The sequence below is a fragment of the Passer domesticus genome, chromosome 3 (assembly GCF_036417665.1).
Source record: "Passer domesticus isolate bPasDom1 chromosome 3, bPasDom1.hap1, whole genome shotgun sequence".
NCBI lineage: Eukaryota > Metazoa > Chordata > Aves > Passeriformes > Passeridae > Passer > Passer domesticus.
The window spans coordinates 12,214,067-12,239,754 of record NC_087476.1 but is presented as its reverse complement, the minus strand read 5'-3'; the positions used below and the strand labels follow the sequence as shown (position 1 = coordinate 12,239,754).

Below are 25,688 nucleotides of genomic sequence, written 5' to 3'. Positions count from 1 at the left end.
GTTTTCCCACAAGCAGTACAGTAGGAAAAGTATCATCAACTCTAATTTCTATGTGCATATAAAGGATGCATTTCTACATCAGGAAAACCTAGGAAAATAATGTGAGGCTTGGAGATTTCAAAGCAGCCACAGTCATAATATAAAATGATATAAATTTAATCAATAGTCTCTTCAGAACATGCAGTTTCATGTAAGCAAGGCTTTTGTTAAATAAATGGCTTTGTTTTGCATTATATACTTCTTCAAAGTTTTCTCTCCAGAACAAATCCAGTGAGCAGACTGTCAAGCCCTTTGTAATTAGCAACATCTTGCATATACAAAATTGAAACACAAAGAAACATTTTCCATTATTCATAAAGTTACATCCATTACATGCAGGAAAAGTATTTACACTTTTACTTTCAGAATAAGATCAGCACCTTATACACTGAGTTTGACTTTCTGATTAGCCAACAAAGGGGAAAAACATGCAAACAGAGCAAAACAGATTTTATACAGTCTTAAAACTTCTATCTTCAATAATTTAATATTTTCATCACACTGGTGTAATACATTTTATCAGCATCAGCTAGGAGACACACGATAAAGTACACACACTTATTTTCCTTTTCATAACCTTGAAAAAAAAATTATGTTATGTAATACTATCACAATCGACATGACTGACTCAGCTTGGATTCTTCACTTTCAACTCTTTTTAAGCCATAACTTACCTCATCGCCTTCAATCTTCAGAGAGTACCCAAGCATTTCTTCTGCTGCCAAAGCTTGCACTGCATCCAGAACTGGTTTAGCTGATAGCATGCTTCGAACAGCGAGCAACCCTTTGTGCCAAAAACCTGAGGATAGGCTCCCTCATTTGCATGGAGTCGCTTGGGGTCATGTGCCCAAGCTCTGCCTCTGATCCTTCTTAAACAAGTACAGCACATCTCGGCTTGGGAGATTTCTGAGTGTTTTTCCAGAACTTTTGTTACATTTCCTAGCTTGTTTTTCACTTTATTCCCTCTCCTTCAATCCCCGTGTAGAAACTGATCCAGCTATTCAGGTCACGAGTATGGAACAGAGCCTACCACAAACTTATATACACACGTTCATGCAGGTGGCATTTTCCAATCATCCTGGAGGCTCTGGTTTGACACCACCTATTTTCAAAGCACATCGACCCCAAAAATAGTCATATTCAACATCAACATCCAGAAAATATGGTTCAGGCAGCTGTTAAACATATTTTAATTATTTTTTATATAATTTCTTTCTGGTTTCCTAAAAAACAAAGCTAAAAGCAACATCTGGTTCCATGAAACTTTCACTTTCAAGAGTAATTCATCATTCAGCACTAAATTTTAGTTTCAAATTAAAAGGCCAAACTTAAAGGAAGTGCTAATAAATGCAAATCTTTGCCTCAAACTGAATTATTTTATTCTGCATAGCCTGCTGCTTCCCAGTACTTGGCTCTTTCAAACTGTCTTTCCTTAAAAACTCTAATAACATATTCTAAACCTCAGGAACTGAAAGTCACCTCCAGGATAATTTTAATGAGATTTCAAAGTAACTAACAGCACACATTCTGAGCAGGTCTATATATATATATATGTACTGTGATTGCAAGAGAAATGCAAATAACAGCTGATGTACAGAAGCAAATCATAAAGGTTTAACGTAGGAGCATAAAATTCTATTTCATTAAATCAGAAAGCATTTATTTTACTTACTGTAAAATCAGTTTAAATATTGAACTGAGACTCAATGCATATATAAAAATATTGCTGATGCTGCACCACTAAATCCTAGCAGCTTCTCTTTAGTGTCTAAATCCCTTAAAATTACAACTTGTAACTATGCTTTAAAAATTATGACATGTTGATAACAATGTCTGCATTTTTCCCTATTGTTTTCCAAACCATTAAAACTTACCCTAAGATATTACATAAGCATCTAGAAAATAGTTTTTAAGCTATTGTTGACATTTTAAAGCTCATTGCTTAATTTTTGATGCTCAACAGTTAATTAGTAGCACACAGAGATAAATAAAGCATAACCCAGCAATGAACAGTAAGGTACATTTAACATTTTTGCATTTCATTTACCATTATCCAGTAGCAGGTTTTAAAACTTGAGCTTTGAACAAATATCACAGGCTGGTTTTCCAACAAATAACTGTGTTCCTGAAATTCCACTCATTTAATTTCAACATTCTAAAGGTATTATGTTGTATGGGAAAATAAATTTATTCTATCCCACTAAAGCAATCAGTTTATTTCTGAATTGTGATATATAAAATACTATTCCCGCCAAAAAAATCAGAATTCAACCCTAAAAATCTGCCATGGATTTTACATACATATACTGAAATATATTTATTATATACTTAAATCCACTTTTGAAAATATACTAAGTGTTCCCAAACTGGGAACCACTAACTGAACACCGAATATATCATGTTATTCAACACTTCTTTAAAATTTTGTTTTACACAGTGTTTTAAGCAGCTACACAATTCTCAAGTGTGGAGTTTTGCACCACTTTCAAGTAGCAGCTACAGTACTACACAGACTGCTGAAGTACTGATTGACTTCTTCTCTTACAGGACTAATTCAATCAGTACCAATTCAACACCATCAGCAGCACTGTGGTACACTGAAGATGTTAACAGAGAGACAAAGCTTTAAAACTTTGTGTTAGTGAAAAAAGGACACATTCACCAGTTCAAGCCTTTGCAGCTCATCAGTGCTCCTTTGCCAGATAATATTTCCTAAATCTGTCTGCTCACATAAACATGGTCTGAAAGGCTTTTGTCAAAATGAGCTGGATCAGCAAATACCTACTGCTTAACCTCATTTAGATCATCCCAAGGAAAGCAGGGCTTGTGCATGTTTTCATGAGCAGCCCCACTGGGATTTTCAGGAGAAAGGCTCCCAAGCTCAGGAGTGGCAATGGATGATTTGGAACAATAACTTCTAGTGGCACACCTAAGTGGGTAGAGACAGGAGGCATCCAGTCTACAGTCTGAGGGAAAGGTACTAAGCACATCAGCATCATTAAAATACAGGAACCAACCTTGCTGCATGAATAATTAACTGTGCTTTCAAAAATATACCAGCATCTGAACAAACTCAAGATCTCTCAGATCAAAAGCATGATTCCAAATCACTGTGATATTCACTCATACAGTTTATTGAAGTGCTTGTAAGGAAACAGCAGAAGCGCAAGATTGAAAAAATTATCTTAGGGAAACTGGCTGCTCATGGCCTGGACAGGTACACAGGGTAAAAAAGTGTGGTGGTGAATGGAATTAGATCCAAATGGCAGCTGGACACCAGCGGTGTTCCCTAGGGCTCACTCAGTACTGGGGCCAGTCCCAGTTCATATATTAACCAGGGATCTGGACAAGGGGATTTGTAGTTGTGAGGCCACATCTCAAGTGCTGTGTCCGGTTCTCAGCCCCTCACTACAAGAAAGGCATTGAGGTGCCAGAGCGTGTCCAGAGAGGAGCCATGGAGCTGGGGAAGGGTCTGGGGCACAAGTCTGATGAGGAGCAGCTGAGGGAGCTGGGGAGAAAAGGAGGCTCAGGGGAGACCCTGACACTCTGAACTACCACCTGAAAGGAGGCTGGAGCCAGGTGGGGTTTGGTGTCTTCTCCCAGGCAACTGGCATGAGGATGAGAGGACACGGCCTCGAGTTGCACCAGTGGAGGCTCAGGTTGGATACCAGGAAGGACTTCTTCACTGAAAGAGTGGTTGAACACAGGAACAGACTGGCCAGAGAGGTGGTGGATTCACCACTCCAAAAGTGCTCAAGAAACAGCTGGACATGGCACTTGGCTCTAGTTGGCACGATGGTGTTCAATTAGAGGTTGGACTCGATAACCTTGGAGCTCTTTTCCAACCTCAGTGATTCTGTCATCTGTACTTTCAGTCAGGTCACAGATGACACCAAGCTGGGCAGGAATGTTGACCTGCTGGAGGGCAGGAAGGCTCTGCAGGGGATCTGGACAGGCTGGACTGATGCTGAGGCCAGTGGTGTGAGGTTCAACAAGGCCAAGTGCTGGGTCCTGCCCTTGGGTCACAACAACACCTGCAGTGCTACAGGCTGGGGAAGAGTGGCTGGAAAGGGACCAGGAGGAAAACAACCTGGGGATGCTGGTGAACAGCAGCTGGACATGAGCCAGGGTGGGCCCAGAGTGGCCAGCAGGACCAGCGAAGTGGTAATGAGCAATAAGACAAGAGGAAATGGCCTCAAGTTGCACCAGGGAGGTTTAGATTGGATGTTAGGAAAAATTTCTTTTCTGAGAGGGCAGTCAAGCACTGGCACAAGCTGCCTGGGGAAGTGGGTGAGTCAACATCTCTGGAGGTATTTAAAAGACTTGTAGATGTCATGCTTAGGGATATGGTGGATCTGGCAGGATCAGGTCAACATCTGGACTCAATGAACTCAGAGATCTTTCCCAACCTAAATGATTTTATGTTTCTATTACTTCTTCCCATCAATTCCACAGTAGGTTTATTTTTAATAAAATCTTCAGTTTTCTTATAGTTGAGAATATTTGCATGGATATGGCATTATTACTATCTTCAGCTGTTTTACTGCTAAGTGTTTAAATCTTATTAAACGGCAGTTCCATTGATGAAGAAAAATATAACACCTGATATTTAATAGTCTCAGTTGTGCAAATACTGTTAGTTTTAAAAAATGGTATTATTTCTCTATGGACTTTATTCTAAAAATAAGTTTAAAAAGGTATAGTCATACCAAGAAAAAAGGTAAAAACAGCACATATTTGTGTTGAGATGATAATTGCACAAAACCTCCAAAGGTATTTGATAATGAAGTATGTACTATATTGTCTAGAAAGGCACAGATAACACAAAAACATAACCAAACTCTTTTCAGAAAGCAAGCCATATTAATTTTCCAGAAAAAAAGAAATTATCCCCAATGCTGGCTGCTAAACACTGAATTTATAAAGTTTGCATAATACAAATAACATACATAAAGAGCACCAAGTGGCAACCTATATACAAGCAAAGAAAAATCAGTACCACACATTCCTTAGGCAGGTGAAGTATAAACAGACAAAAAGAAACCCCAACAAAACTCAAAGCCAGAAAATATCTATAAAGAAGTGAAAAGCAGAATAAGAGAAGAAAGTTGCTCAAGGTGAAAGTAACTCAAGATAAAAGAATCATTCCCTCTTTGAACAACCATTTTATTAAAATTCCTATTTAAGGAACACTTCCAGCCAAGAGCTTTTGCTGTTAACTGATATGCAGATTGCAGGACACAATTTAAACCTACAAAAAAGTGATGCAAGTCAAAGGGATTTAATAAATGAGTTGTAATGACAAATATGTTTTTCAGTAATCATAAAATGTTTAAAGAGTTGGCCAACATTAATACCTGTAGCCTCAAGGATTACAGAGCTTGGTTTGCGGTTTCTCTAAAATTAAATGCAAAAAAAAGAAAAAATTACCTTAGATGAACCTAAAACTTATCCAGCAGGGGGATTTTTCTATATGCCAACCCTCACACCTGAATTTACTTTGAACAGAACTCCTGTATATTTTCAGAGTCTATGTCAGAGCAGCCACCATGAAAGAATGAAAACCAGGCATCCAAAATATCTGGATTTTGATTCATATGTCATAATAAATACAAAACAAAACATGAACCAGACAAACAAAAAAACACCAACAAAAACATAGAATGGAATCTAATTAAGCAATTAGAGTAAAATTATATTTGAATTTAAGAAAGTACTGCTGCACTTTGATCCTTCTGCCTGAGTAACTAGAGTAACCAAGTTTGAACATGGCACTGCCTGCACAGATGCTTTACACAAACCAGGGACACAATTCCTCTGTACACAACACATGGAGCCTCTATCAATTTTCACAGCACGGAGACACCTTTAGAAGACACAGGACAGGTTTGGATAGTTTGAGTGTTTCTTCCTTCCAAAAAAAACTGCTCTATTTTGTTACAAGTGGAGTTTGACTTAGTTCCTTCAAAATCTTGTAAGAGAGCCACACTACAATCTTCCTCTTAAAAGTTTTCTTGTCCTCATCATTTCCCACCAAATTCAGAGTGGGAAAAGAAATAAGCCATCTTAGAACCCATTCAGTTTTGGAAATCTAATGATTTGAACATTTGAGAAGGTATCTGGTTTCAGTATTTGTGAATATAATGAGTGAAAAATCTATGCTAGATCACATAAAAATTAGAATCACAAAGAGGACTTTTGGGTGAAAATTCAGAAACAGAAAAAAAAAAAAGTTCCTGGTCCTTTTCACTGGTAAATCACTGCTGATCATTCAGTCTCCTGACTATGCCACACAGAGTATTTTTATTATACACACAGAAAATCCAATGCAAGTGTCTGAAAGACAAGATAAAAACCATCATATTCTCATTCTATGGGCAACTATGGTAAAAATTTTCCTCAAAGTGATTCTATTTTCCAGTTATTTCTTGTGCCAGTTGATAACAGGAGTAAACCTTTGCATGCTAGCTTTCTTTTCTTTCTATTTTTTTTTAATTGTTTTAATACATAAATGCCAAACAGCACATCTAATCTCAGTAAGTCAAACATAAATCCTACAGGGACTGGATTTCTTAGTGCATACTTCCTAGTGATCTGCTCTGAATATGTCAGTATGTAGGACATAATGCATTTTGCCATTTTGTATTTATGGTTTGGAAGGTAATAATTTATAAGATATGGATCAGAGCAATCTTTACAAGTATGGTTTCCTAGGAAAGTGGAAAGAAGTTAAAGAACATCTTAAAACACTAAAAGGACAATTAATTTAATCTAAGATACTGACATTAGTGGAATTAAGACAGCTATGGCTGGCAATAGTTACCAACAGCTCAAGATTTGAGGAATTAGAGATGAAATGTGGATCTTTCTAGGGATTTGCTGCTTTTAGCTTAAAAATTTGTCATAGTGGTCCTATTTAATATCTCATTACAAAAATAAGAAAACTTGCTGACCTATTACAAGGCTGTTACAAGGCTGCTGATGGAAATAAAGAGTTCTACTAAGAAAAAAAAAATCAAACCCCACTTTAAATAAACTGGAGGATAACATATGCTTTTAAAATGTATTTAAAATTTCAGAAAAAGATAAAAGAAAAACTTCTATGTGTCTGGGTGAGGAAAAAAAAAGAAGAAACAACAGGTAACATCCCAAAACAGCAACCTGAGAGACCACATAACCAGGGAAGTGTTTAAGAAGGTTCTGCTGAAGTATGGAGGCGTACAAGTAACAGAATGGGGCAAGAAGCTTCAGAAGGATTAATTAACCATGCATCTCTACAGGCTTCTGGAGTAATAAATGTCCTTTTGAGAGGCTATTATCGACTTCTATGATAGTTATGGGGAGAATTAACTGAATATAAGGATGGAAACACAAGAAATTAAAAATAGAGGAGGTTACTAAACAAGGGGAAAAGAGCAAATTAAACTGATTTCACAAAAGCAGTTTCAGTACTTTCAGGTACCTAGAAGGACAGGTCTCTTGGAAACTTGATTTAAGGGATAAGAGAGTGCAGGAAATGTAGCAGAAAATACACAACAGGTTATTCTAATGGACAAGAAAGACAAAACGAAGGCTCAGAAATCAATACACCTGCATAAGCACAGGACAGAATTGAAGAAATATACACAGGGAAGTTTGACAGAGCACTAGTGATCAGGAAAGAGAAAATGTTATTTACTACCATAAATTTGCTAGAACACTGAAAATCTGAAAAAGTAGCTGTCAGCAGTTTACTGGCAAAAAAAAAAAAGATGATGGCATTTTTAAACAGTATCTGTTTTATAGATCTGGTTTTGTTCAATACTTTTAATTAGTGACAGGCAAAGAAGAAGAAAATACCCTTTTAAAATATGCACTAAGCTAGAAGGGAATTAAAATATTCTGGAAAATAGTATCGTAATTCAAAATACTTTAATAAACTGGAGATACTATCCAGAAGACATTCCATAGATACAAATGTAAATTATTCCACTCAATGATAAAACCAAATCAATCCCACATAGAAAGATAGACTGGTAAGCAAAAAGACCAAGGAAAAAATATTGAATCATTATACTGGACTATAAATTAAACATAAGGCAGGTTAGGAAGGTGCTAAACTCTGGTATTTTTCAATGACTGCTCTCACAGTCAAGTTAAGGACTGAGGAGACTGAATATTGAACAATAAAAGGTCTTCTCCAAAACATTAGTCTAACGAGTAAGTATGCAGGAGTTACTGAAAAGTATTAATTTCAATACAACTCCTCCTTTCTTCTTAATTAATTCCGTATAATTTTTAAAATCCTTCTGATATTATTTTGTTAGTGCACATACTTTCAAATTAAAGACTTGATTCATTAAGGCATACAGGGCAGAATGGATGTGTGGCATTTTTCTGCAAAAGAGCCTGCCTTGAAAATTGTGTTCATAGACAAGCACATTAGGCTTCTTAATGATGTAAGCACAAAGAGATTCTTAATTTTGCATTGTGCCTAATACTTTAAGAAGCACATTCCCTAGTAAATCTATTTTCAAATAATGTGTTTTGCTCACACTGACTGGCAAACAAGCCTTGTGCCTCAACATGAGCTGCTAAAACCACTGCAACTTTTCTGGGTATATTAAGAATTCTGTCATTTGCCTGAAATGACAAACAGGGAAGGACTAGTATGGATGGTGCAGAATTAAAACCATCCTTTTAATTAAAAATTAGATTTCTTGTAAGTGTAAATGAAAATTGAAAGCATGTACTGACCCTGGCAGGCTTTGCAGTAATTAATTCCAATCACTCCTGGAAACCATTCCTAGTATAGTAATGAAATTTGCACAATAACTTTTTATTAAGACACTAAAATTGATGCACGGTAGTGACTTTATACCCTACTCTCACTTTCCTCTACGTACGTATGTACTGCTGACTGACCAGTGCGGATGGCGGCCGGTCCCAGACCCATCTATGCCCGCTGGTTCCCACCCTGGGAGGCGCACAGGCCTGCAGAGGCTCATTATCCGTTAGCCATTAGGCATTATCCTTTATCCATTATCCACCGGCCATGGAAAGCGGAGCGCGCGGGCGGGACGGCGCGGGAGCGCCCCCTGCTGCCGCACGGCCGCCACCGCACCGCCCCAGGCTTTGGAACCGCACGGCGAGGCAAATGAATCCACAGCCCCGCAGGGCGATCCACAGCCCCTCAGGGCGATCCACAGCCCCTCAGGGTGATCCACAGGCCCGCAGGGCGATCCACAGCCCCTCAGGGCGATCCAAAGCCCCTCAGGGCGATCCATAGACACTGTGAGCCATCCACAGCCTCTCAGGGCGATCCACAGCCCCTGTGGGCAATCCATAGCCGCTCCAGGCGACCCACAGCCCCTCAAAGCAATCCGCAGGCTCTCCCAAGCTATCCACAGACCCTGTGAGCTATCTACAGCCCCTCAAGGCAATCCACAGCTCCTGTGGGCAATCCACAGCTCCTGTGAGCCATCCACAGCCCCTCCAAGCAATCCACAGCGCCTCAGCCCCCTACCGCGGGCAACCCACAGGCCCCCATGGTGATCAACAGTCCCTCAGGGCAATCCACAGCCTCCCTGGGCAATCCACAGCCCCTCCAGGTGATCCACAGATCCTCAGGGCAATCCACAGCCGCTCAGGGAAGTTCTTCCTCATGTTTAGGTGGAACATCCTCTGCATCAGTTTCTGCCCATTGCCTCCTGGCTTACTGCTGGGCACCACCAAGGAGATCCTGGTCCATCCTCTTGACATCCTCCCTTTTACACACATTGATGAGGTCTACTCTCACATTTTTCCTCTTCAGGTGCAACAGTTCCCTGACTGTCTCCACAGGTCACCTTCCCACCTAAAGAAAGGCCATGGAGCCCTCACACCAGCTGAAATCAGCCCAACAATACCAACCTCCCTCTGCACGATCAGCCAGCATTTCTGCATGGGCTCCAGCTCCAGGGCATGACCTTCTCCTCTATTCCTGCAGCTCAAACAAAACCCAAACTAACCCAGACAATATTATAATAATCACATTGCAGAACTAATACCAGTATTACAAACCAAATCATATTGCTTTCCCTTTTTTCCTGCTGAAACTCAGCATTTAGATTAAAAGTAACTGTGACTGCATCTGAAATTATCAGAAGTGACATTTCCACTCAAAGGTTGAAGAGCACATGGGGGCTACTCAGGCTTGGCACAGTGAGATCCTGAGGCTGGTGAGGATTCTCAGCAGGGCAGCCCCACCTGGCATCTGCCATGTGCCACAACAGCTCTGGCACCAGTCCAATCTGTACAGAAGCACTGGTTTTATTTACACTTTCTCAGGAAGCATGAATTAAAATTATTTATTTTGAATTCAAGAAGCATCTTAGAAGCTGAACATGAAGAAATGGTTTTGTAGTCTGACTGAAAGAGAGACACAGGATGAGATCTCTAATTTTAAAATGCCAGTTACCTGCTACCAAAACCAAAGAGAAGCAGTCACATCCAAGACTTTCTTACTGCCTTTACTGAATCCCATTTCAAAGACAAATCATGCCTTCTAGAACTAGGAACTATGCAAGATACACTATATTTAGGTTTAGAGAAAAATTTAAAATTTTACTTTTGCACAACGCTGTTTTATGTTCATTTGTAACTATTTTGCCATCACACTTAGAGGTGACAGAAGTCACATCTAAAATAAATACATCCTTGAAAAGGCACCATTAGTTTCTGAGAACATTTCAAATTGTAAATATTTAAATAGAAAATGTAAAAACATTTTAAAACTTTGTTGAAAAACTTAAATTTCATAAAAACTAAAAATGCAGACATGCAAACACCCACTATGTGCATGTACACAGGGATGTGCAAATGAGCTTGCTTAACCAAGAACTCAGAACTGGCTGCTTATTACAGAAAAAAAAAAGGTTAGATACATCCAGATTACAACTGTAACAAAATCAAAAGATTAAACACATTGAATTAACCAAAGGTTTCTGACTGGTGACTGAAAGCCATCTATGGGCAGGAAGAATGCCTGGGTGACTTCAGCTGCATTAAGAAGAATCCTACACCTCAGGTTCCTCTTATCTCACAACTTAAGATCATGTGAGTTCTCTGGAGTATGGCAGAAGGCAGATAAAACCCAACAATTATTCCTAATTTCACTGTAAACAAACAGAAGATAAGAAATTTTCTAAAAAAATATTGTAACTAAAAATACTGTTTCTAAAAAAGATTGTCTTTCAATCTTCATTATTGATTTATCCAGCCTGTAATACAGCACTAAAACATGTTTGGAAACTGAATTTTCATTTATTTTCCTCTGAGCCAATTACCATTTTAGTTGCAAATTATTCAACTGATTTATTAATAAAAACAGCATACAGAAAAGCCTGAGAGATTAGGTAAAAAAATACATAGTGATTGAAGATTATCAGGGTCGATGGAAAATGATAGAAATTTACTGAAGTAAAAAAAAAGTTCTAACAGAGTTCACAGACTAAAAAAGAAAATGAAAGACCTAAATCAACACACATTTCAAAAGTCAAAAAAATCTTGTCCATAATAATCCCTGTGAGGGATTTAAATTGCAAAAAGGATGATATTCTTTTTGTATAGACTAGATTTTTTTTTTTTTGGAACACTAACATTAGAAAAAAAATTATACAATATAGACTATATATGTATTGGTATCAGATAAAAGATGGAATTTTATACATTTACATTTTGTATCAAATTCACCAAGTTATTGATACTACCATCCAAACAACTTAGCAAAAAAAGAAACTTTATTAAAAAAATATATTCAGGAAATGGTTACTTTCACTGGCAATGGTAGAACAGACATTTGGAGTCTGTCTCACCTTTCAGATCTTCCAAAGGAGAATTACACAATCACAGAGCACTGGGAGTTGGAAGGGACTCATGAGGACCATCGAGTCCAGCTCTGAAGTGAACGTCCCCCGGGGGGATCAAACACCCAACCTGGGCATTATCAGCACCCTGCTCTCACCAGTTATTTGAAGTCTGAAAAAGTCCCATTACAGCAGGGCCTATCCCACTCCCATTTTGGATACATCAAACAAAAGGTACTCACACTACTTTCTTCTAATCAGTTCTTGAACTATCAGCTTGTTCCAGGTCACTGTTTGCCCAAACACTGTCAACAACCAAAAGGGCTAAAGCAAAGCGTTGCCTAAACCACCAAAATTCTCACCTTACTATCAATTAATATTTCATTAACCTAAAGAATCAGTGCAAAGTGACCAAGACTGTGGTTTAATGTTTCAAATCAAATAGGCAAATAAGATCCCTTTTTTCCTCTAAGTTCAAAATTCTGTAATAAATAATTCCTACATTTTAATAAATTTAATTAGAAAACTGAACAAGCTGTAATAAACTTCTTAAAATGCACATGATAATTAAATTTCTTGAAAATATGCTATAGTCAACATATTCTAGGCAGGAGGAAAGCTTCAATATACAAATTAAGAGAGCTGTCTGGCACCTGATTTGGCTTTGGAACAGGCTGCAGTTAAGGCAGATATCCACTAAGTGGCATTAGCAACCCAAACACCTAATTTTGACAAAAAATAATCATAATACAGAACACTTTACCTCCCACAAACAAATCGATGGAAAAAGATTTCCTTTGAACGATTAATTTTATTCAATTTTGTCATAACCTTTGGCATAATTCCAAACAGCATTAGCAATTTCCTTTACAGATCAAGACATTTGCAAATATTTAGCAGGATAGTCAGATTAAAAATAAAACCATCATGACAAACATATTAAACAAAGCAACCAAAATATGGGAGTAATGCGAGTTCAAATTAAGACACATAAAAACTACAGCAAGATATTTTAAAAGTAGTTGGGGTTTGAGAAGTGCAGTATATCAACAAGCCTGTTGTGAAGTGCAAAAGTACAAAAGTCACACCAAATGTTTACTTTACATAAACATTTGAAAAAAAAAAAAAGATAATTCTAATAATTTAGATATACTGATGCTACCTGATTCTAGGGAGTATAAAAGATTATGACAACTGGGAAAGCAAGAAAATTACTACACTAATTATTTATGGATTTGTTTTCAAAATATTAATGAAGGGTTAGTAACTGTAAATATAGGGTTCTGAAAATTATTTACTGGAAAAATGCCTTTAGGAACAGAGAAAAGTATTAGAACAGCATGCTCATTTTAAAATAGTTTTCCACTCTTCCTATTGTTTGTCCCTGGTCTTTTATCACTGTCAGTTTTTTCATTCATAAACAGCTCATTAATATAAAGAGGGTGGAAAAATCAGCACTACTATATACAAGACTACAGAAAAATTAACTGAGCAAGTACTTCCGTCTCTCTGCCTCATCAAAGCATATATTTTAAGCTTGTGAAATATCCTATATATGCACTCAAAATTCTCAGCATACTTCAGTGCTACAAGGAGTAAGACATTCCTTTTCCTTTTTTTTAAGTGATTTTTTTCTCCTCGCTGGCCACAGAGGAATTGCACTAGGACATAGTCCTTTTTCCCTACATCCGCCTACGACAAACATTTGCTGCAAGTCAGCGACTCCAAAACCAAATTGTTTACAATTAACTCAAAAAGCCATTAAAAAATTGTTTCTTTGTTCCAGTTGGAAAGAGAGAGAGCCAGATGTGTGGCTTGTTGATCTTGCTCTTTGCTGACCTCTGAGTGTAGGAAGAACTGCAGCTGAGGAAGGAAGTCAGCAAGTTGTGTTAATGAAGGTGAACATTGCAAAAAAAGGGCTTGCAATTTTTTTCATTAAAAAAAAATATTTGAAAGACTTTTTATTAAAAAAGAGATAATACAAGGCCTTATTTTTTCCTGTGGGTAAAAAATTAGAGCCTTTGTTTCAAAAGAAGTAACTGAGTTTGTATCTTTTGCTACTTTTGAAAAATGTTACCCTCAATTTCGAAAACTTCATGAAGTTTCACTGAGGTGCCTGTAAATTAGCAGACTCCTCATCATTAACACCTGCTGGAAAACCATCATTCTTTGAGGATGTAAAACTCAGGAAAAGCCTTTTAATTTTAGGCTCTGAGTCACAGTCTAGCACTACCGACCAAAATCTGGCATAAAACTGAATTCCAGATTGAGAGTGTGCCCAGTTCTTGGGAAAACACATCTGGTCAACAATACAAGGCAATCCCGACAATTACCACAGTACTTTTCTTCACAGTTCTCCCTGGAACACATTTATGCATTATATCTGTAAAATACCTGGCAATGTATTACCTAGAGGTCTGTGTTAAAAACTTCATTACGTGGTACTCCTCATAACCGTACAGAACATGCCTGTACAAGATACTCTGTGAGATAAAGACAGGCTCAAAAACTGAACAGCAACAGGTGTGAAACGTTATCAACTTGTTTATAAACTTCTAATTACTTTCTAAAAAAATGTTTGAAATGCATTCTGAAATTCTATGACCAGAGTGCTCCTCATTTTATCAAGATACCTGAGATGTTAGTTATCATGGCCTAAGGTAAACTAAGGGCACATTTGTGTGTGAAGTACAAATTCACTCCCGAGATTCAGCTTTAGATATTAAATCTGGCACTCAACATCAATCCTTAAGCAGTACGCGAAGCCTACTTCAGACATCCAACTTAATTGTCTGGATTAGGCTAAATGTTTGATCTTGCTCTCCCTGCATTGCTAACTTCATCTTAAACACCTCACACTTCTTTTGGTGGAAAATGATGCCTAATTCTTGTCAAGCAGTTACTATTTTAAGAACATACTTATCATGTAAAGATCTGAATATAATCACAGTTCATCTTCCAAATGTCTATTATGATATTATTTAATTAAGAAACTTTCCAATGTATTCTTAGAAAACAGGAAATTGAAAACGAAAAACAGTTTACTCCCTTCCCACCCCATTTTCTCCTGCTCCGAAGGTCATTTAAAAAAACAACAGTAATAGATGACCATACACATGTATACACAAAACACTTCTGAAAACAGTTATACTATTATTTAATCTGATAGGAACATTCAAACTCTGGAGAACTAAAGCAATAATTCATGTCACATTTTCCAAAAGTTGTAAAGGATACTGTCCATTTTAAGAACAGTCTATAAAATTCAATTTTCCTCTTTGCACTGAAAGAACTGAAAACCTTATCATGTAAAGTTCCCAGCACAGCTCAAACAGCTCACACTTAAGAGCACCAAAAATTGCTTCTGCTGCATTAGTATTTAGAATTTAGAATTGGCTTTTCACTTTTATATTAACATTTGTTTTTTCAGAACTTTTCCTTTTACACAAAAAAAAAAATCTTCATATGTTTCTGCAGCTTGTATTTAGTTAGTCTGAAAAAAATTAATCTTTGAGATCAGTAAAGCCATATTTGAGGGTTTCATTTGAAAAAAAGTCTTAACTGTGAAAGGTCTAACAGCCAACAGTTAGGACTTCAAAAATATATCAGGTAAAAAAAAAATACTAACTAATTTTCTTACCAGATGTAATTCCTACCAATTCCTACTTTCTACCAATGAACTTAATAAAAACAGTCAACCACACTATAGTAGTATTAAGTTTATATGGAATAAATATTAAATAGTCCATAATTTAACAAATCTTTATTTTCTCATTTCACTCCCTTTTTTTTCTCCCCATTTCCTATTTCTTCTGTCACATGAAGAGTATTCATCTCCACTTCTACCATTTTTCTTTTTATTTTTCCTTTTCATTCTACTTGTCCTGTCTCTAAGATCTCACTTCAACTCACCCAGCCACTTGAGTGGATAAGTCCATGCTGAACACCCGGTTTTGAGATTCTCTCCTCTCTGGCTCAGGATGGTCCTGGGCCATCAATCTGAGTTGAAATGCTATTATAAAATTTAATAGGTATGTCATGTACATAATTCCTATTTCAACTCCCATATGACTATAACAAAATAGGAGCTCTTTTAATGGAGAAAGTAAAACCTAAAAATAAAATATGCAAAATAGCTTTGCTGGTTGTGTGTACAGTCCTTACAAATTCACATCAGTAGTTTAAAACACAGAGTAATTTTCTACCCTGCAGAAATTGTCAAAGCTCTGATTGAAGTCTTTCATCCCAAGTCTCTCCTGCCACCCTTTCCAACCACTTCCTCCCTTGGACCTGGGTTTGTTGACCCATGCAATGAAATGAAACAGGAATATTGCTGTCTTTCAGCTGCGCTGGTTCCACATCTTTTGTGACCTTAAAGTGATGAATCTCTACGCCTTCCACCTCTGCAGGTGGCTTTATTTCTTTTGAACAAACCTCCACATGATCAGCAAACACCTTCATTTTGACAGACTGCCCTGACTCCACCTGGGTACTGTGAACCAGCTTTGACAAAAACCCAGTCAGGCTGCTGCTGTGTTTAGCTTGGTTTTGCCTGCAACAAGTGGAAGTTTTTGTGGTCTTTTGCCCACAGCACCACTTGTTGGATGCCTCTCACAGCAAGCTGAATTAATGACAGCATTCACTGTTACTAAAGCAGGGTTAACTTAGAGAATCCTTTTCATACTCAATGGTTTCCATCTCTTCAAGAAACAACTGGATCAAAGCTACCACCTAGCACAGCCTTACTACCAACAGTATAGTTAAGATACTATTGCCTTTCAGATTTTAGGTGTTACATGCTGCAAGAGCTCCAGGTCAAATGTCCTGCCTGCTTTATGCTTCCCAGGAGTCCAGGAAGGGCTGGCAAACAGCACTGTTTGGGTCACAACCAGAACCAATGACCGTGACTCTCAGCCCCCCAGCCCCAGCACAGTGCTGACCACAACTCGGCTGCATGTGAAGTGACAGAGATGTCCCTTCTGGTCCCTGTAATCTTTGTCAAAAACACAAGAAGCCAGACTGGCACAACCTCTAGTATTTCACTAAGTGGTTTGTTTCCAGTGACAAATTTTAATTACATCTACAGATCAAAAACCTTCTAGTTCATCTCTATCACCCTCTGCTTCCCCCTCAGCTACTGAAGTTTGCAGCTGTTCACAAACATTTTCTTGGAGCGGAGAGAAATAAGTTTAAAGCCAATAAAACAATTTGTTGCTGCAGGTACTGGCACTGATTCCCTTGTGTTGATACCAGTACTTGTGTGAATCTGCAGTGAGCTGATGCAGAGCTCTAAACTGACAGAAGAATAATCCTCCGGGAAGCCTTTGCAATCCCACAGATTTTCAGCAGCAAATTCCCTAAACCACCACATCCTGCTGAGTGAAGGTGTTGATGCAAGAGAAGGGACAGACAGCACTCAGCTATCCCTTCTAGATGGCAATGAGCTAATAGAACAACCATACACCTTATCACAAAATAAACTCCTGTACATATATTGACCATACAGAGTGGCTGGTGTGCTTTCTCTCAGGGAACATAGACATTTAGGACGAATTAACTATTAGCACTTAAAATCTCAAGTAACATTGAACAAGCACAAAAACACTGCATAAAGCAAAGTCCAGCATACTGCACTCTTCAGCCATCTCACAATTCACATATTAAAGGAAGAGGGTGCTTCAACAAACACACAGTTATGTCTTACCTAGATATAAAGTGGTTCCAATTCACATTCAAAACTCCAAAGAGGTGGTGCTAAACATTCAACGTCCGTCTGTCATGAAAAACATTCAAGATTACACTTGGGGTCAGCTTTGCTCTTCCCTATCTCAATTTTGCAATAAAACTTCCTAGTTTAAAAAAGAAATTTCCATGATAAATGGAAGTTATTCTATTAAAAGTGAGATCTGCAACATCCAAAAATTTTTGTACTCATACCATTAAAAAATGCAGCTGGGTTGAAATGATCAGGTATTCAAACTAAATTTTATCCCATATAATTCTGCTGAATAGATTCAGCAAGTAAGTTGGATTTTATAACAAGCCGTTGCCAAGACTGGTACAGCCAAATGAAAATAATGTGCACTGATAATGGTATGCATTATATTAAGAATTAAAAGATATAATAACAAAATCATGGAAATGGAATACATTTCCAAAACATTTAGCAATTTAGTATAAAGGCTATATTTATTTAAAACAATATTTATATTGAAAAAGTACAGTTAAAGCAGTTCTAAGTTCAGAAAATTAATTTTCCAATCTTTTAAAACTACTGAAATAAAGAATGTAATTTAAATATCCAATAGTGATCATTTCATTTTCCAAGTGTTGGGGCAGGGGATGTCACTAGAAAAACAAGGGGCCAGGTCCTTCATAAGGTTCTATACAGACAGCTATTTTAATGATACTTTTTCAACTCTCAAAATAACTTAAGAGAGATGCAAGCTTGCTCCCAGAATAAAGGTGAAAGCAACAAGTAACAAGGAAAGTAAAGCCACTACAGAAAAGCTTGGAAGTGAACTTCAATTTCAATCATAACCTTAATAATGGTAATATAGCTCCACAAACACTTTTCCCAAATATTCAGCTTCACTATCCTCATAGCCTCAGAGGTCAAGCCATCAAGTTAATAAATCAGCTTAATTCAGCTTCATTAGGCTTTGGCTTTGAAAAACACACGGTTGTGTTTCTGCAGCTATATTTATAAATATGTGACTGAAAACTGGGTTTAATCTAATTATGGACTTTTATTCATTCAACTTCAATGAAAACAGTAACCTTGATTGCAGTTTAAAGAGGAATTATCTCTTGAAACTGGTGTGGTGCAGTGCAAATCGGGGGTTTTTTCCTAAAAATATGTTCCTTACTGCAAATTGCAACAATTCATTATAAAAGCAGATTAAATTATATCAATACGTAACACTAATTTCCCAAGTAGAACACCCACACAGGGAACTAATTAGGAATAGTTCCTCTGTGTAAACAAATCTTTGTACCAATTAGTAGCTGGTCAAGTCAGGGAACTCCCTCTCTCTAGCAGAAAACATTTTTTTTTTAGCATAGATTTATTTTGCTGCTGGCTGCAAATTCTCTCCAGTTCTGTAGCAATGAATGGTATTTGCAACTTATATCTCAGACACTTTGATGGGAACTTGGTCAAGATTTGGAAAAAAAAAATGGTAGTAGAAGACCCATAAAAATCACAGAACCAGGACTTCAAAGGGGATGTGAACAAATCCTGCTCTCTGCCTAAGCCAATTCTGTCCCAAGGGTTTAGACAGACCAGAACAATAACAGTGAAATGACTCAAAACAAACAGTGGAGTAAATGAAAAAAGTACATGGGAAGAAGAATTCTCAATTGTTGTTCTATAAAAAAGAAAAGCAAACAAATAAAAACCTCAAGGCGAGAATATTATGCCCAGATAGTATTCTAAAAGTGTCAGTGAGGTACAACAGTGAAACTGCATAAAAGATGATATTCAATGAGTGCTGAGCATTCATTTGTCATTGATGACGTTCAAATCTGCTCCACAGCTGTTCTGTGCTAGTCTGAAAGGACTGGAGTTGACTCTTACCTTGTTGAAGATGATCCAGAGCCTTCCCAATACTTAAACAGAGGCTGCAATCTGTGGATTTTAAAATTTATTTAAAAGGATCATTATTAATGAAACTGTTTTAATTAACGAGTAAAAATCAGAAAAGTTACTTAAATGCCTTCAATAACTTCCTCTTTTCATAAAAGCAAAGAGTACTCTGCAAGTGTCTTCTACTGTGCATTACTCCCAGAGCCAAAGGTCAATTAATCTGATAGTAGCGCACACCAGGGTAGTGAAGGACTGTTGCAGAAACACCTCAGGACAGGGAAAGGACTGGCAGCACTGCACAGAACCCAGACAGCCCCCCATTCCCACAGAGCAGTGGTGGAGTACGAGACAACGTCTGACCCTCCAGTGCTGCAGGGCTGCAAAAATCAGCCCTAAATGAAATCAGCTCATTGTTTAGTACACCATTTACTGCTTGAAGATGTAAGAAAACACGTCCCCTTCCCTCTTGACCCAACAACAACAAAAATCACAGGTCGGAAAGACTCTGGAATTCCAGAACTAATTACATTTATATAGAAAAACTAAATTTTGGAAAGAAAAGCCCAGCAACTATCAGGGAGAACCTCCTGTTCAGCTGAATTAGGAAACTAGAAAACCTTTGCAACTTATACAGAATAGCTATCCCTAAGCACAACTCAAGTAGTAGCTAGGACTGAACTAGATTTTTAATCTAATACAGCATTCTGGAAGTCTGCTTTTTAATATTTTTAAATCATCTAAAATTTGTTCAGTATAAAACAAAATGAAACACAAAATCAAATGGGATATAGAAACAATGTCAGTGTAATTTGCAGGGTTAATGTGATTAGCACGTATGAAATGGGCATTAAAAAAAGACTACAAACAGATGCCAGAAATCATTTATTGTCTGTGAGCAATAACTGCATGGAGTGGGCTGCAAGGCAAGTTCACTGAGGTATCACCTTTGGATTGAGAGAGATGCCATTGAGTGAGAAAGCCAATGCCATGGGCGGGAAGCAGGACAAACTACTCTGAAAAGTTTAGTTTCCAGTTTGGTTTCTTTAAAATATTCCTTTAAAAGTGGAGATAAACATCCCAAGATTGGTATCAGAGTTTTCAATAGGAAAGCCGAGGGAAGGAAGAGGAACAACACGCTAATGACTTCATAAAATAACTAAGTATCAGGACACTTTCTTACAACACTGTGACTTAACCACAAGGTGAAGAAATGTATTTATGAGCAACCACTCTTGTTCTTGGGAGAATTTGCAATTCGGAAAGAAAGTCAAGCGATCATTTCTTAAACACCAGACTGACAAAGATGGACTGAAATAAATAAGGCTCTCTGAAACTTTAGTAAAATGCTGCTCTAAGGGAAGGATATTAGCAAGGAGGCAAACCATAATATATTAACACAGAAGAGAAAATTCTCTTTTACTATTTTGGGAAGTTACAGCAAGTCAATTTATCTCTAGTTAAAATGCATTTATACAATGAAACACGGGAGTCAGTTCAGTTCCCTTAGCGTAGTAGTCTGGGAGACCTGCTGGGAGTAAAGCTTATTATCCTCCCAGGGATTTGAGCAGTCATAGTTCACAACCAATTTGACTTAAGGAGAAACACAGCTGCTATTTTGAAAGTTTCCTGCTGTGTAAGAAATAATTAAGGCTGTACAATCAGTATTCAACAAAGCATAAATAGCAGAGATGCTAAATTAATTCTATTTGGAAATAAGGAGTTAAGTGAAGCTACATTACAGAATGGACTACATAATGTTCAAAGGCAAAAGAGGAGAGTTAAATGAGAGGAAGTGTGCATCAGAGGCCAAACTCTCTATCCTAACTATGCAACCACAACCTTATTTCATGTTTTAGAAGTCCTTTACTCAAGAAGTAGAAAGTACAAGTTCCAAAATGAAGCAATGAGTTTTATTCTGATTTAAAACAGAAAACAAAAAAAAAGGAGCAGCAACTGAAAACACTTATCAACGTAAAATCTGAAAAAAGCACAGACTCCTTAAAACCTCTACTACCAACCTGGTATTATTTAAATCTTACGCAGAAAAACACGAGAGATGGCAATGGCAATATCGGTAATGCAGGGCAGCTCATCCTTACAGCATCCTGACCTGAGCTTTGATTCTCTCCCCACACAACCCTCAACACACAAACTCCACCCGGAATTCCCAGCCCAGGAATGGCACTGTCTGTGTGGGGACTGGGAGGTCAGTTTCTGATCGCTGGACCACAGCAGGTGGAGGAACACATGACAAGGTTACCAAGAAGCCTATGCCATCCCACAGCAATTCCTCATGTCCTGTAGAAGCAAGGTGGTGAGACAGATGGCTGTGCTCCACGGACTACAGTCAGCCCTGAGTTGTCTGTCGGACCAGACACTGTTAAGTCATTAGGACGCTAATAGCTTTAACACTGCTTAAGGAAAAAAACAAAACACCCCCACACAAAACTTTACACCCTACAGTTTTTGCTAAATATAAGGTTAGACTTGCACCTCCTAGACAGGAGGCAAACAGACAATTAGAAGAGGGCTGAGACATCTGCTGAAGACAGGGATTCTCCAGGGAAAAGCTAAGGATCATGACAACTCAGGTTTGCACTAGCACTGCTCCTTTAGCTAACAAAAAGCAAAGCTTAGGTCAGGGATAAGTTTTACTCTACTGTCAGGATACACACCCTCCAATTGAGGACATTGTAGATGCCATCTGCTTAATACTCAGGTTATTCATTTTGATTTAAAATGCCAGGCCATAATTCTTAAAATATATATATATTTTTTAAACAAGTGCTTTCAAAATGGCTGATTATAGTTGTGTATTCTCCGGGGCTTGTCTTATAAAAGAAATATGAACTCAATTATTCCATGATTTTAAGTCGCTCTGGCTCATTTTTCCAGCTTCCAAGGCGCCTCTCACTTCCAGGCCTGAAAGAATTTTTCTTCTACCTTCCTAAGCACACAATGACAATACTGCTACTGCCTCCCCAAAGAAGCTGCTGAATCCCAGCTTCCTGGAAAGCAGGATCTGTGGCCACATATGTGTCAAAAAATAAACAGACCAGGGCACACAGCCATGTTCTGGGCTTGGAACCAGCAAACACGTTACAGCTTGTAGCTGGACAACTAAAACCCTATTCCTCCATACAGTCCAGCCAGATCCAAACAGACTTTTGGAATCAGTCCATCGTCGCTCCCAACCCCAGAACTATGCTTGGGCATTATCTGGGAGAGTCTTAGTTGGCACAGAACAAAACTGTGTCATGAGGACTAAAAATGTAACAGTAGAGTTGCATGCCATACCCACTCCTTATTTAGTTCCTGCTACGAACATGCATCACAAATACTCAGTTGCTTCTGGAGAACATCATTTTTAGAAGTTAATTCCATAACCAGCCAAATGTGTTTCAGAATTAACAGATCACCCTTGCCTAGGTGGTTGCTGCTTTCAAGTCAGGGGAACAGAACCACATAATCATGTAACATCTGAGCATTTGTGTTTCCACAAGTATCATATGCAGCACATGTGAAAATTTGCACTCTCTAGGTTTTGGAGCTTTTTAATGTGTTCAGATGGACAGAACATGAGCATCTGATTTCTTAATTTCAGCAAGCCTGGACTGCTGCCAGTACAACATTAGGCCTGATTGTCAGCTGGTACAAAATGGGTATAGCTCTATCAACTGCATTCCAATGCACAGCTGAGATTCTGCTTCTCCAAACTTCACCCACATATAAGTGATGGCCAAAGAAGAAATTCATCTTACAAGATCAGCATTTTAGGAACAAAACTGTGGGTTTATTTCAATAATTCACAAAGTTATGTATATCTTCACAAATTTGGGGTTTTTTAATCTAAATTAATTACTTAAAATTCCAAATTACCAATTACCAAATTAATTCCTTTAAAAAAATCATGTAAACCTGAATTGAAAACACTTACCCTTATTTTGCATGAAAAGGAACACAAGCAAGAAGTTGTTGTAAAGACAAGAGAAGTACATAAAACTTTCCAAAGGAAAACACAACTACTGTGGTGCAAATATGGATGTAAATATTGTACTTGGCAAGAATTACTGTGTGTAAAACTTTGTATAGATGTGATTATGCAGTGTCATAGGGGACTGAAAAATCATTCTGACAATACAAACACATACAACCCTTCCACAACTGCTGACCCACAGATCATCATCTTCACTCCTCACCTTGGAGTCTTACATGCAATGGCACTGTGTATTGGGTTTCCATGGCCAGGTTTTGGTAGGGGGGAGGGCAGTGAAGGGGAACAGGATGGATGACACAACTTGCCACTGGCCAAGGCCAACCCCATCAGTGATGGTGGCAGCACCTTTGGGATAACTGAGTTAAGAAGCGGGAGAAATCTGCTGCAGAAGAGCAGCTGAAGAGAAAGTGAGAGCATGAGCACAACAGCCCTGCAGACCCAAGGCCAGTGCAGAAGGAGAGGCAGGAGGTGCTCCAGGTGCTGGAGCAGAGACTGTCCTGCAAGCCCCTGGTGCAGCCCATGGAGAGGCAGCTGTGCCCCTAGAGCCCATGAAGGACCATGGGGGAGCAGAGATCCACCTGCACCCCATGGAGGAGCCCACAGTGGAGCTGGGGGTGCCTGAAGGAGGCTGTGACCCTGTGGGAAGCCCACCCTGGAACAGGCTCCTGGCAGGACCTGCGGCCTATGGAGAGAGGAGCCCACACTGGAGGAGGTTTGCTGGCAGCACTTGTGACCCCATGGGGGACTCATGCTGGAACAGCCTGTTCCTGAGGGACTGCAGCCCTTGGGAGGGTTCACATTGGAGCACCTCCTGAAAAACTGCAGACCATGGGAAGGACTCACATCAGAAAAATTTATGAAAAACTGTCTCCTGTGGGAGGGGTCCCATGCTGGAGAAGAGAAAGAATGTCAGGAGGAAGGGGTGGCAGAGGTGGGCTGAACTGACTGCAACCTCTGTTCTCCTTCTTCTCTCATTTTTGAGGGAAAGAAATAGAACAACTGACAGCGAAGTTGAGCACAGGAAGAAGAGTGGGGTGGGAAGAAGGTGTTTTAAGATCTGGTTTTATTTCTTGTTATCCTCCTCTGATATGACTGGTAATAAGTTAAACCAATTTCCCAGGTGGAGTCTGTTTTGCCCATGACAGTCACTGCTGAGGGATCTCTCTCTGCCCTTATCTCAAGCCACAAGCTTTTCATTGTGTTTTCTGTTCTCTGCCAGCTGAGGAGGGCAGTGACAGAGCAGCTTTGGTGGGCACCTGCCATCCAACCATGGTCAACCCATGTCAATATTGACAAAACTGCTTATTACTCTGTAAAATCATGAGCACCCATTTATAACTGTTGCAATACCAGCTGCGAATCTGGTCCAGTGAGTTCACCTAATAATCTCCCTAATAACCATCTGCTCCAACCTAATAGTCCCAGAGGAACTCCCACACTCTGATTTACCTATGAATACTTTAACTGTAGTGCCTTAAACTACAGGTACAATTTCAGTCTTGCAAAGAGATTAAAAGATGACAAATATATCTCAACAATGACATCAACACTCAACTAAAGACTATCACCCCAATAAACCATAAAACTGTCAGATCTTTCGAGAAAAACAACCAGAAGTCTACAACACAATAAAAACCTACCAACATATGTGAAGTAACAAATTTATTAAATCCCAGTGATGATAACACTGCAGGCATGAGACAGACATCTGTTTTCCACAGATCTTGGCCTACATCCTAGTTCTGATGTTAAAAAAAAACCCCAAAACCCAAGAGCCAGAAAAAAACCAAATTACTTTAGATCCATAATTAGTATGGTCCTTTTGCTCTCTCCCCAGGATACCTACAGTGATACTAGAAAAGGGTCATGCTAGGAAATGTAGGAGATGACTGTTCATTACTAAGATCTTAATTTTCTCCAGCTCCCTTTGGACAAAACGCTTCACTTCGTATGAAAGTAAATGTTTGGCTAGAAGATTTCCATTCTTCACAGTTGTCAAAGAAAAAAGTTTGGTTTGCACAGACAATTTGCTGTGATTTCTAAAACTTCTTGTTTTGGACTGAGCAAGAAGAGAGACAGCTGATCTGTATGCCCCCATGTCAAATCACAGCATCAGTAAATAAAGGGAACAACAAGGCTGGCTAAACCCAAGCTGATCAATACTGTGAATCATCAACTCAGAGATGGCTTTGAACACACACACAGAGGACTTTAGCTGGCAACATGGTTGGGAGTTGAC

General features: G+C 38.5%; 1 protein-coding gene across 12 annotated transcripts in view; it reads right to left on the bottom strand.

Moving 5' to 3' along the window:
* CYRIA (CYFIP related Rac1 interactor A) overlaps positions 1-25,688 on the bottom strand; it is a 55,955-nt gene that overhangs the window by 20,567 nt on the left and 9,700 nt on the right. For 9 of the 12 annotated variants that reach the window (XM_064411892.1, XM_064411898.1, XM_064411895.1 and 6 more), the window contains exons 2-3: positions 19,444-19,494; positions 17,569-17,637 (exon numbers count right to left, since the gene is read on the bottom strand). Coding sequence is in view for 2 of the 12 variants with exons in the window: in XM_064411890.1 (XP_064267960.1) it covers positions 714-718 (5 nt within the window). In the remaining 10 variants the exon portion in view is untranslated. Of the gene's footprint in view, positions 1-713; positions 1,619-17,568; positions 17,638-19,443; positions 19,495-25,688 lie in introns of those variants that run through there. The other 3 variants (XR_010358052.1, XM_064411890.1, XM_064411896.1) reach the window with 3 other exon arrangements.